The sequence below is a fragment of the Cataglyphis hispanica genome, chromosome 2 (genome assembly GCF_021464435.1).
Source record: "Cataglyphis hispanica isolate Lineage 1 chromosome 2, ULB_Chis1_1.0, whole genome shotgun sequence".
NCBI lineage: Eukaryota > Metazoa > Arthropoda > Insecta > Hymenoptera > Formicidae > Cataglyphis > Cataglyphis hispanica.
Genome location: NC_065955.1, coordinates 9,655,992 through 9,670,264, shown reverse-complemented (window position 1 = coordinate 9,670,264; position 14,273 = coordinate 9,655,992). Strand labels below are relative to the sequence as shown.

The window sequence follows — 14,273 nt, the reverse complement described above, 5'->3', positions numbered from 1 at the left end:
TGGCGAATAAGCACGCGTTTCGCGCGGCTATCGCGCGACTAGACTATGGGACGTACAGTTTAGGCGTGACAGCGCCGAGCTTCATAGTGTCGCACGGCAACGAAAAGTTTGGCCTCGCGACGAGAGAGATACGCGAGAGACCAAACTTTTTCGCCCCTGTATATAATATTAATTAATAATATTAATAATTGCATATTTTTGAAAAATTAATAAACACGGTAATCATAGACATAAACAGTCCTATCGTAATGTTCATGCACTTAAAATAAAAATAAGAGAACACAATTACGATGAAATAAAATAAACTGCCCGGAAGCGAAGAAAATACCTCGGAGAGAGGAAGGCTTCTACATTACTGTCTGTTCGCGACTTATGTCCGCTGCGAGTGTAGATATGCAGTGGCGCGCTACTGCATGGTACTGCATAGATGACCAAGTTAATGCACGGATGAAGACTGACCTGTGACGCTAAAATTCAGTCAGAAATGCTTGGTACACGTGATTCTTTATATATGCGTTACGTACCTAATTTTTTCTCCAATGGCGTCACCAGCTGTGGCAAGACGCTCTCGCGTAAGGCGAAATGCCTGCGGCTCGGGCTGCTATCAGGCACGCGTCTGGGATTCACATCTAATGGCAGCAGATAAAGCCACTGCGACTTGACCGAGAAATTACTCAAGATGGACAGTTCGTCTAGAAACGGCTGTATATATTCTACGACAAAAAAAAAATTAAATTCTAGTCTCTTTTAATGAATTGTACTATATCTTCTTAATTAAAGATTAAAGTCGGTATTTAATAATAATACATAAAGTTTAATAAATAATAAAGTTTAATAAATTTTTTATAACGTAATTAATTATTTTAATAATGTATATATTGTAATAATGTTGATACCTTCAGTCACTATCCTTAAGTCCCAATCGATCTTCAGCTTCTCGGGATCAGGATTAACTAAGGTGATTAGAACGTCGTATGCCGAACTGATTGGGAATCGTCTTCTATTCTCCTCATCCAAGCTATACATGGTGGGTTCGGCAAGCGCGTTCTTTGTCAGTGCCAATGATTTGTCATGAAGAATCCATTCCGACAATACTTGCACCAATTTAGAAGCACCTAGAAATGATTATACACACATATATATATATATATATATATATATATATATATATATATATAGAGTATAAGATATAAGACAATATAATGTTAATAAAAGAATATGTCTCTGTCATAAATATGTTGACAATAGCTCTGTGTTATGCGAATCAAAACATGCGTTTCTCGACTGTTTTGAAATTATCATCGTTGCGATTAATAAGCTGACATGATCTCAAGTAGATGCAATTGAACTGTTTCCGATCGGCTTACTGGTTTTGGTAGAGAAATATAGCGTTCTGTTTGAACCGACTAGAACGGCATCATTTAGATTTGTCGCTTCTAATAGCAACAAACCACCCACATCCAAATCGAAAGTCGAAGCCACCTTCTCGAGCTCGTGATATGTAAAGGCGTAGGCCAGCAGATTGTTAGAGATAACTTGGTACTTCACATCCAATTGGTAGATTTCTAAAAATCGCAAATTAAAATCAGAACGAAAAGCGAAGTAAAGTAAATGCTTTCAATGTCAATAAATATCGATTCCTTTAGACAAGTTAAATCGAGATACAAACTATAAGACATCTCAGCAGAAGACTTTTCCTTTACCAAGGGAATAAGTTTCTTTTACCAAAAAAGGGGAATAATCTTTTTTGTTTTTTTTTAAACTATGTAATCTATAAATAAACATACGTAAACAAACATATATATATATATATATATATATATATATATATATATATACAGGGTGTCCAATAATTCGCGGATCACCCTTTAAGGGAAGGTAGAGGGTGTTATTCTGAATAGAAAAGTCCTGTACCATTTTGTGATTTTCTCAATATTTAAAAAAATATTAATTTTAAAAGATCAGCCAACGAAGTGCCGCGAAAAGCTCGCGAAGATGCCTCCCATTGTTAATTGATACTCGGTCCGCGACGAAGCAATGGAAGGAGCGGTTTGCGAGCGTGCTTCGCTATGGCAACCGAAAGAATTACATACATAATGAAAAGATCACATACATAAAACGGAGCGCGCATTATGTGTGTATTTTTTTCGGTTGCCATAGCGAAGCATGCTCACAAACTGCTCCTCCCATTGCTTCGCCGCGGACCGAGTATCAATTGACAGTAGGAGGCATCTTCACGCCGCGAGCTTTTCGCGGCACTTCGTTGGCTGATCTTTTAAAATTAATATTTTCTTAAATATTGAGAAAATTACAAAATGGTACAGGACTTTTCTATTCAGAATAACACCTTCCCTTAAAGGGTAATCCGCGAATTATCGGACACCCTGTATATATATATATATATATATATATATATATATATATATATATACTATATATACACGCACGCACACATATGTATGTATGTATGTACGTATGTACGTATGTATGTATGTACAAAAAAATTATTTTTTCGAAGATTTATTAATGTAGTTAAATAGAATTGTTTTTCTATAAAATTTTTGTATAAAACATTTTTGGATATCTCAAATAATTTTCGAGATATATCGAAAAAAAAGCCGTTCTACATATGAAAGATGATTTCATCCTTGTAAGAAATATATAAGAAATATAACATAAAATACGTAATAAAATCTATCAAATTCTATGTTAAAATTACTGTTTAACTAATCTCTAATCTCAAATGCCTGCGCGGGCATTAACTCCTTCATCGTCACTCTTTTGTGCGACGTTGCAGCGCTGTGGATCCTATAGCGTGCAACTCGATTTTCTTACACCCCTTAGAATCGTTTTTAGGCCGCAACTAGAAATTCATATTATTTATCTTCCCTACATGTGTGTATAGTCATTAAAATCAGAATTTTCGAATTCGTGAGGTTCCTTTACTACAACCATATATGTATACGTATACATATACATGTATAACTTGAATCGTGTTAATTATATTTTATTATAAATTGTATTAAATATTAATTAATTACTATTCTCTTTATATCGATGGTTTATTAATATTTATAACTTAATATTTTTAAACAAAATATTATCTTTTGTTTTCGACTTATTTTCACTTTTATTTTATCAAAAGACTATATTTTATAATATAGACGTAAATAGATACTTATTTTCTCGATTGTGGCGTCGCAATCGTAAGATTATGACATAGATCTCTGCCAATCTTTAACTAATCCATACGTGCTCGTATCTTTAGATGGATCAAACGTCCTTGTTTATTTTTCCAGTCACAATAGGCATATCCGGGTCAGTGTCAATTGCTAAGATTCGAATCACATTCGATATCCACAAACACGCAAAGTTGTCATCAAATCGCTCAAGCGATCATACGTGCATAACAATGATATCGAATTGTTAAAATCCGAATCTTTGCTACAACCATATTGTATTATGGCATCACAGAAGTAAAAAATTATGTGAATCTTTTTTTTACATTATATGTTAAAAAAAATTGGTTTTTTAGGTACCGATTAATTAATTATAGATTAATAAAATATATTAAAAACTTTAATTTCAATTTATGAATTAATAAGGAAAGATGTAAATCTTGATAAATATTGTTATAAGATTTATTTCGCTGAAAATTAAGATGCATTAAGTTATTATGTATATTTATTAATACAGGATGAAAACAATTATTTTTATCAATCTATTTTATATATGTGAATAATAGTATATTTCTGGACGTATATATACAGAATATCTAAAAAGCACCGGATTTTTCTTTTACTAATAGATTCTCTAGAAACAATTTGAAGACAATTTTTTTCAAGCACAAATGCCATGATATCAATAATGTCCGAATTATGAGCGATTGAAAAAAAAGCATTACAAAATTTTGTGTATTTAAAAATAAATTAACAAATCTATATTCTTCAATTAATTTCTTATGAAGTTTATTTCAATAGAATTTCAATTTAAGGTTTAATGATAACATGTACTATGAAACAAATTGGAAATTTGCCAAAAATTATGATCTTCTTAAATTTATTTATTTTCAAATTAGCCAACAAATCTATTATTAAAACAATATCTCCTATAGTCTGCAGAGGCTTTGTATATATTGCAAGAAAAGAATTCATATGATTGTTTACTTTAACATTAATCAATGTGATTACGAATAGAGTCTTGTGAACCATCTCTTCGTCAATGTAATCTCTCTCCTTAGATAATGCTATGTATCAATGAATATTTTATTGTCGCTCACCAGCATTCATAAACGCATTTCTGATTTCACGTACGAGCAATTCCGCACGAGCGTGCGAGAACGCTGCGAGCGTAATCTTCGTGGTAATCCTGATGTCCAGCTGTGATAGCTCGTCGATTCCGGTGTAGGGAAGTGCAACACGAGGCACCGCCGTGGTGTGCCACCAAAGGGGAATGCCGATTCCTAATAGCAGCATTGCGAATGATACACTTGCGTACACTCTATACTTCTCTGTACAGAAAACACAATATAATTATCAACATGTGTAAGTTTTAAATGTATATAAATATCTATATAAAAAAATAAAATGCAGAAGAAACATGGTAATTTTTCATCCCTTTCATGTGAAAAGTTCATGTAAAACAGTGAGGCATATATCTATACGAGTCGACCAGTTATGAATACCTTAGATTATCGGATCTCAATAACGGCTGAATCATATTTTTAATAAGCTTAATCGATAACTTGGGTTTGAATTCTAATGAAAGTATCTTTATTTTTTTTTCTACATCGTAAACTGAGATAATATGATGCAAAAGTCGAAATATATAAAATTTTATTTAAGATTCTGCGGCATCATCGGCAGTCTCCAATGCGCGGATATGAAAAGTTGTACAATTGGAACATTCGCCATAAGATTGTGTTAAGGTGACTAAAAAGATTTCAATAGTCAAAAATTGGGCAAAATTTAAATGACGATTGTAGACAAACAAATAAAGATATACAATTTTTTTTTGCAAGTTTTTTATGCATTTTTAATAAACAAAACAAATGTTAGAATTTTCAAAAATATTAATAATTAAGGAAAATATTTATATCTAAAGGCAACCGCACGACTTGCGTATTGCTATTTTCTTGCCGCGATTCCGAGTAAACAAAGAATTTTGGAATTTTTCGATGTTTTTAGCGTCATTTTATTCGTAAAATCCTCTTCTATAGACTGAACCTAAATTTTGTAAAAAATCATCAAAATTAGAACAATGGTAACCAAAAACTTCAAAAAATTCAAGTTATTTATTGTTAAAAAGTATTAAAAAATTAATTTTTATGTGCAGACTTAGGTTCAGTACATCTTTATCTTTAATTTAAAAACAAATAATAAGTTGAAATTTTCAGCTGTTCTTGAATTATCGCGGCAAAACTAGCGGAAAATGCTTTTGAGAAAAACACGGTTAAAGTCAGAGCAAGATAACGGCTAGAAAATTGATATTTGAAAATTGATATTAATATTACATTTTGTGTAGTATCCCACACATTTTTACAATAATTCCTCATCAGACAAAGCTTCATACACAGATTTTATCGCTTTTTGGACTTCGTGATGTGCAGATTTATGTTTTTAAAAGATTATACTAATTGATTATGTAAAAAACCAAACATCGATTTTTTGGAAATTTCAAATCTTTCTAGTCCTCTTTACGGCGCTTCGTGATATTACTGTTCGCATCCGTACTTACTTTCGACAAGTATATATTTATAAAATAAGTTTGCAATGCAAAAATGCATTATTTTATCATAAAAAATAGAGATATTTATAAAAGTATCACGGAATAGTGCAAGAAAGAATATCAAGAGATATAGTAGTATCTCGCGCCATGCGAAGCATTTCATGTCACACAAAGTAAAAACGGCAACGACGAGACACATCATGTAAGAGTATCGCAAAATAATGCAACAATGAGGAAAGTGATAAAATGAGTAAGGTAATATAATAAATAAGAAATTATTAACGATTATAAGTTATAAGAGTATCGCGGAATAGTATAAAAAAAAGAAGTGATTTCTTTTAATCAATATCATTTTGGACACCATTAGGTAATTATGATTCGAGAGTCAAGAAAAATTTGAAATTTATATTAAGAATTTACTCTTATGATCATATAGAATGCCTTTGAGGAGATTAGTCTAAAAATTTCAGTAAATTTCATTAAGGCGCTTAACATATCTTGTTTAAAAACCAAAATAACATTAGTGCAACTAGACTTTAATATTTTAATAATATAAATAGTCTTCTTTAATTCTTTCTCATTAAGCTTTTAATATTTTATACATTTTATGCATTGTTTCCTAAATTATATAATACAAACTATAATTTTCTTAAGTATTGAGTTATTTTATATAATGTCTGTTCTTTTCGATGCACTAGAATTTTGAATTAAAATCTTGATAATATATGTCAACATCAAGGTCATCCGTAAGATTATACATTTTATGTATATTAACTTAGGTTTTTGTCAAGTGAGAAGCAAAATCTCTCCCCCGTTCACACATACACTGTGTCTACACATACATATCAGTCAATTACTTCCTTAGCACTAAGATAAAGTAGCAAATTTTTCAAACTTCTTTTGTTTATAACTTTTTAATAAACAATGACCGCCGATTAAGTTATAAGAAAAAGTTGTTCAAGGTCATGTCCTTGACAACATATGTCAAGGTCAAGATCATCGGAGCTGCCTCCCCTATACTGTATAATTATCCATTAATTTTTTCAATGGCTTTCTTCATTTTAATCGCAATTCGCGATTTTGAGTCTGCTATTTTGAATTTTCAAAAAGGCTACATGATATCAAAAAATACTTCAATGAAAATTTTAAGCCCTTTTAGAACATTTTATCTCAAAAATTGAACAGAGGGAATGGCCTTTTTGACAAACGCCCCATATATATATATATATATATATATATATATATATATATATATATATACAATGCCGATTTTTAGCCGGACGCACGTCAATGATAGCCACGCACTTGGTAGTGGTGTGCCAACGTAATAGCTGAACGCTCTCGCACACTACCAGGCGCGCGGCTAAAAATCGATGAAGATTGACCAAACTTTACTCAATAATAACTCCTTTATTAAGCGTTGTAGAAAAAAATAGTAAAGGACTTTCTTCTCGGTTTCACTTGCTATATCTGCTCACAAGAGGTGATACGATTATTATGGGACATCCTGTATATATATCTATATATAAAAGTTGTCTCAGATTAATGAGGACAAAATGTGTGCAGATAGAGCGGACCAAACTGAGTCGAAAATTCCTTTATTATTTTTTTGTGTAACGCTTAATAAAGGAATTATTGAGTAAAGTCTGGCCAATCATCGCTGATCTTTAGCTGGGCGCATATCGATGAACCGTGCACCTGGTAATGTGCGTGAGCTCGGGATCGTCCCGTTTGCGCACATTACGGATCGGACATGACAAAATTTCCCGATCGGACACAGGCTCAATCGGACACAGACCCGACCGGACAGACCCAATCGGAAAATTTTGTCGTGTCCGATCTGTAATGTGCGCAATCAAGACTCACTTATATTTATTATATTCTGTTGCAGAAGTAATTCTAGATTACTAATCCAACTATAAAAGAAATAGAATTTGAAACTGAATGTGTCGATTAGTTGCATTTTGCCAAACAACGATTCGACCAAGAAAATAAAAAAAAAATAAATTGAAAATTATTTTTGTAGAGGCCTATCATAACCAGCCATACTTAGTGGCGGTCAAACCTCAACACGACTTTCTGCTTATAGGATTGATGCGATTAGAAACTTCCCGAAATCGCAAAACATCCAACAGCTGCGACAATATCTGGGAACAATAAATTTCTATCGCAGATTTATTTCAAATGCTGCAAAAGAGCAGGTTCTGCTAAATAGTCTACTCAGTGGGCCAAAAATCAAAAAAAGACGCCGATGGAACGCTGAATTAAAGGAAGCCTTCATCAAAAACAAGGATAGTCTAGCCAGAGCAACACTGCTGGTACTCCCAAGTCGGAAGTCGAGATCATTCTTACAACCGATGCATTTGACAAAGTCATTGAGAGAGTGATCTAACAATGTGTGGAAGAAGATTGGCAACTATTAGCCTTCTTCAGCAAAAAGCAGGCGCAAGTACACTCCTGGCGATTTACACTGCAATAAAGCATTATCGACATATGCTAGAGGGAAGATACTTCATAGTTTATACGGATCACATGCCAATAACGCGTTTCAACAAGATCCGTTGCACAGCTCCCCTAGACAAGCAAGGTATCTACAGTATATTGGGCAGTTTACTACCGATATATGCCATATTTTTGGAAAAAATAACACTGTCGCTGACGCCTTATCTAGGGTAATAGAAATCCAAACAGCGGTAAACTTGGAGAACCTAACAAAAGCATAAGAGTAGGACACCTAAATGTGCCACCTAGAAGTGCTAAACGGGAACTCTTTGCTCAAACTCCAGAAAGTCCAAATTCTTGGAACGAACGCTGTCCTGTATTGTGATGTCTCAACACCGATTGCACGACCATTCGTCACCAAGCAGTTTAGAAGACAAATATTCCAGTCTCTTCATGATTTATCGCATCCAGAAATCAGAGCTACAGTAAGACTGGTTGCAGAGCGATATATCTGGCCAAAAATTAAAGCAGATTGCCATCACTGGAGAAGAGCTTGCATCAACTGTCAGAAGGCAAAGATTTCGAGGCATAATCATGCACCTCTTGGAAATTTCATTGGCCCAACAAAACGATTCGAGCATATACACATGGACTTAGTAGGACCACTACGAAAGACTATAGATACTGTCTCACAATTATCGATCGTTTTTCAAGATGGCCTGAAGCTATTCCAATGGCAGACATTACAGCAGAAACAACAGCGCAGAGTTTGTTCACGTACTGGATCGCAAGGTTAGGTTATTATTCGGCACGCCACTACGGATTACAACTGATCAGGGCAGACAGTTCAAAACCGACTTATTCCGCCAACTCATAAAGTTGACAGGAACAATGCATATACATACAACAGCCTATTATCCAGCCAATGGCATGGTCGAACGCTTCCATCGCCAGATGAAGATGGCCATTAAATATCACGAAACAGAAGCATGGACCGAGATTTTGCCCGTAATTATGTTGGGCATCAAAACAGCTTTCAAAGAGAATCTCCAGGCAACACCAGCCGAATTAGTGTATGGAGAAATGCTAAAACTTCCTGACGAGTTTCTGCAAGAGTCGAACGAAACAAACAGTGATAAAAACGACTTCCTGCTTAAGTTGAAAAGAGCGATGAAGGATTTACGACCACAATCTTACAAAAGACGCGGAATGCCTGCTACCTTTGAATACAAGGATCTCAAGAGTTCCACGCACGTGTTCCTCAGACACGACGCACCAATCCGAGCCTTGCAACCAACTTATGAAGGTCCGTATCAAGTCCTCGATCGATTAGAGAAAACCTACAAATTACGAATTAACGGTAAAACCGTCCACGTAACCGACCGACTCAAAGCTGCTTAGATATTAGCAGACAAAAAATTGACACCAGCACCAAAGCAAATATCTAAAGCACAAATAGATCCATCACCCGCCGAGGTAACTACAAGAAGTGGCAGGGTGTTACAAAAAACGATTCGTTTCCAGTCGCCCAACTAATGCACAATGAAAGAGGTAATATGGCGGCTAACCACAGCCAGCCATACTTAGTGGCGGTCAAACGCCCCCACACGATACGGCAACCCGCATACGTGCTCACGCGGTAACGTGTCGCCGCCGCTAGGTCAAGCTAACCCGCGATTGGAAAACCGCCCAGTGGTCATATAAGATGGGCACCCCACTGAGAAGTCACGACAAAGAAAATTCTTGGCGCCTGTCGCCAGAAGACTTCCTAGCACCAGTCGCAAACATTGGCCCGCACGTCGCTAATATCCAAGACGTCACGCATCAAGAGTATTGTCACCCTGCCTGCCAAGGCGAAGATAACCCTACGGCGAAGGACTCGTCCTACGCCGCTCCACCGAGCGATCAAGAGGAGAAAAGTGGAAAGCGACCAGCCAACCACCAGCTTCCGGCGCACGCCGACGTCCACCGGCGCTCGCTTGCCGACGACCACTGGAACTCGCCCGCCGACAACCCCCGGCGCTCGGACACTGACAACCTCCGGCGTCAGGCCGCCGACAACCATTGACGCTCATCGGCCGACATCTCCCGCTGCCTGCTTGTCATCGATCATCGGCGACTGTTCACCAATCTATATCAGTGACAGCTCGCCATCTCCTATCAGCACCAATTCAATCAGCAATCAGCAAAAAGATACAGTTTAAAAAAAAATCAAAAGTTTGTGCAATACAGTACTTTCTCAGAATTCATTTTCAATTTCAACCCTTACTTGAATCTTCTATAGCTGTTTATTGGCTACTGTGATTAAAATAAAAAGACATGCTTCTTTAAATAATATCCGGTAGAACCTTCAACGGTCAATGACGTCCAATAAATAAACCGAAAGAAACATTCAAGTTTCTGAGATCTTTTGATGCGGATATGAAATTATTGTATTAGCGCAAAAATTGAAATCATATATACAGAGTGCACCCGTTAAATGGCCAAATTTGAAATATGAATTTAGAATCTCAAAACAAAAATAATTTTTCTGTGGAAGTATACTCGCAAAAACTTCGTTCAAGAGATATTGACTTCTTAAGTTACATAAGTATAAGAATGAATAATGTCGAAATGTCTGCTTTTTTGTTTTGAAGATGGAAGATCATTAACAGAACTTTGCTCTGTAAACAAAATAAAATAACAATCATTAAAACGGAGAATAGTGCATACGTGCGAAGAAATTACAGATGCACAATGTCAGTCAATCACTCTTTCTCTCGATGGTACAGCTTGTCTTCGAGCTGGAGACCATCATTTTGAACAAAACATTTAATTAATTAATTTTAATTACTGTAAAGCAATAAATTAGGATAAACCTAAACTATTTCGAGATTATTTATTCCTATAATTTTTTAATTTAAGAAATTATCTCTTGAACGAAACGATTGTTTTAAAGTCTTATATTCATATTTCAAGTTTGACTATTTAACTTGAGAGCACTTTGTATATTATTCACGCAACTAAAATTTTTTGGCATCTTGATACCAGCTGGGAATATTTCTTTTGTTGTCCTACACAAAGTGTCTCCGAAAGAAAACATTTATATTGTTGTATGTTCAGATACTCTTCATCAATTGATGCTTTGTCTACTTCTTGTGTAATGCATCGTGAGCTATAACTAAACGCGTATAATATGATAACGTAACATATTAGATCTATGCTTATTTTTTAATAAATTGCCTAAGTTGACATCTATTTATATATACTTTTTTATTAAGCGTTATCGAAAAAAATGGTACAGGACTTTTCTTCTCAGTTTTATCTGCTCTATCAGCACACGACGGATGATGCGATTGACGCCGGACACCCTGTATATATATATACATTCCAGAGCACCTGTGACAACGTTCGTGGGCAGATAGCGAACAGTAAACTGATCAAAAAAATCCTTTACCATTTTGCAATTTTCGCAATAATTATTGAGATATTAATTAAAAAATATTGGCGAAAGAGCACGCGTTTCGCGCGGCTATCGCGCGGCTAGGCCATGGGACGCTCTGGGCGTGACAGCGGCGAGCTTCGTAGTGTCGCACAGCAACGAAAAATTTGGTATCCCTCTCGTTGCGAGGCCAAACTTTTCACGCTGTCATGCCTAGAACGTACGTCTCATGATCCAACCGCGCGATAGCCTCATGCTTATTCGCCAATCCTTTTTAATTAATATTTCAATAATTATTGCAAAATAGTAAAGGACTTTTCTGTTCAGTTTACTGTATTCTATCTCATGAGCGTTGTCACAGGTATTCTGGGACACCCTATATATATATATATATATATATATATATATATATATATAATATAAAATATTTTTTATTCTCGGGGACACCCTATATATATATATATATATATATATATATATATATATATATATATATATATATAATATAAAATATTTTTTATTCTCTTTTTGTTTTTCTTTTATATGTGCAAATATTATATCAAAATAGTATAAAATGTTTATTGCAATAAATGTTTTAAATTAAAAAAGTCTACTTTTAACCTAACTTGGTTTTTCACTCATTAATAAAAATCATCTTATCCGCATATGAGGACAAGATGACGACATTGACATGTCTTTAAGAATTCTAAATAAAAAAAAAAATTCTAATTTAGTTATTACTTCTTAAATTTTTACAGATAATAAACAAACTTTAGTGAAACTGATCATTATATGATAAACAGATTATCGAAATCAACAAACCTTAAAATCGTTGTTTTACCTACTCTTTTCCCCTATATTTATTAATGCTTCGATATGTTTAATGAATTGGTCAATTGATAACTAATATGAATAATATGAATCAATTCATGATAATACAAAATACTGATTTAATCTGAATAATTAAAGCAAATTATCAGATTAACTCAGCGATTTTTATTTCGCGAGACTGAAACGTCAATGACAGTGAGCTCTCTTTCCCACTCTCTTAACCTTCAAGATAAAATTGAACCGAGTCCAAACTGATATTCGTATTCTGCTGTGCGGGCGTGTCGAAACGTTAGTTCAATGTTAAGTTCGCAGCATCACGACTGCGAAGATTATTTAATCGCCGGATTCAAAGCAACCGAATCGTCGATCAATTTCCATGATCATCATCGATTTCGGTAACTGCGCGAGAAATTCGTAATGAAATATCGATTGATAAAAAGAGAGATACAGAGAGAGACAGAGAGAGACAGAGGGAGAGAGAGAGAGACAGAGACAGAGAGAGAGACACAGAGAGAGAGAGAGAGAGAGAGAGAGAGAGAGAGAGAGAGAGAAGATGAACGATACTAACGATACCAAATAATAGTGCTGAATTATGTAATAATTGTTGAACAATAATAATGTCATATATCTCATCGTTGAAAAATTTTTGAAGAATAAGAACGAACTTAATGAGATCAATCTCTAAAGTAAAATATATAATGCATCATAAAAATGATAAATAATCCATGATAAAAGATATCTGTTCTAAATATTATATCGAATTAGAAATAGCATATTTTCTAACTAGATGCTGAAGCTAGTCGATTAGTGATCGATCACGTCTTTTTAGTTTTCATTTCGATAAATATAAAACATATTTAAGAATAATAGACATGCATTATTATTGATCAATGATTGTATCTTTTGTTGAAACAAATAATGGATCGTGCCGTGCAATACTGTTAATGCATACATCATGCGTATGCAAATTATTATCAAATAAAAATTTATCGAATTCCCGATCGTTTTGAAGAGAATCGACTACTCGTTCTCATATTTCGACAAGATTGTAAGTATAATTTTAAATTATAATCAAAATAGCAAAAAGCTTTATTCATTGTTATTATATATTCAATGTATCATAGATCTTAATCAAAAAACGATGAGTCTTGTTGTCTGAATATTCGTAAAATTGCATAAAAGGTTACTTCTCAACAATTTTATCACTATTTAATATGTTATAAGAGAGGTTTTTCTGAGTAATTCTCCGCAAGAAAGAAATGGAGGGGAGGGATGGCATTGGTTTAGAAAATATAACAAATTGAAATTTGACATTAAAAAAAGAAGGATATATATTTTAGACAGTTTGAAGAACACGCAAAGATCATTAAGCTCACTTTTTTTTCACTCAGTTTTTCTTTGAACCCGAAAATTATAATCAAAATAATCTTAGAATCCAGGAAAAATTTTGAGATACATTTTAAACAGAAGAAAGTAATTGTTAATTTTATCACTTTCTCGAGTCATCTCAGCAAAAATTACTCTCATTATGTTTTTATTAAAAATGTGGCTTTTACTTTTGCAATAAAGAATAAATAATGTTTTATAGTGAAAGATATTATAGAGTTTCTATGAAATGAAATATTATGGATCGGAATAATAGGGTCTACAAATAAATGTTTCTTATATTCTTGCAACAAAAATTATTGATCTGATTTTGAATAGTATAGTATATCATTAATTATATGTTTTTATACATTTTAAAATAAGTAATCAATAATTATGTTTATTCCATTTTTTTTAAATACTTCTTCATTCTTGAGATAATCGAAGGTACATTATTTTTCAGTCCGCCCTCGTAGTATCAATTCAA

The 14,273-nt window shown here is 34.0% G+C and overlaps 1 protein-coding gene across 1 annotated transcript in view; it reads right to left on the bottom strand.

Moving 5' to 3' along the window:
* LOC126859155 (GPI transamidase component PIG-S) overlaps positions 1–14,273 on the bottom strand; it is a 60,288-nt gene that overhangs the window by 2,972 nt on the left and 43,043 nt on the right. Inside the window, exons 3-7 of the mRNA XM_050610188.1 lie at positions 4,280–4,510; positions 1,368–1,565; positions 897–1,115; positions 525–713; positions 329–467 (exon numbers count right to left, since the gene is read on the bottom strand). Coding sequence (XP_050466145.1) covers positions 329–467; positions 525–713; positions 897–1,115; positions 1,368–1,565; positions 4,280–4,510 — 976 coding nt within the window. The remainder of the gene's footprint in view (positions 1–328; positions 468–524; positions 714–896; positions 1,116–1,367; positions 1,566–4,279; positions 4,511–14,273) is intronic.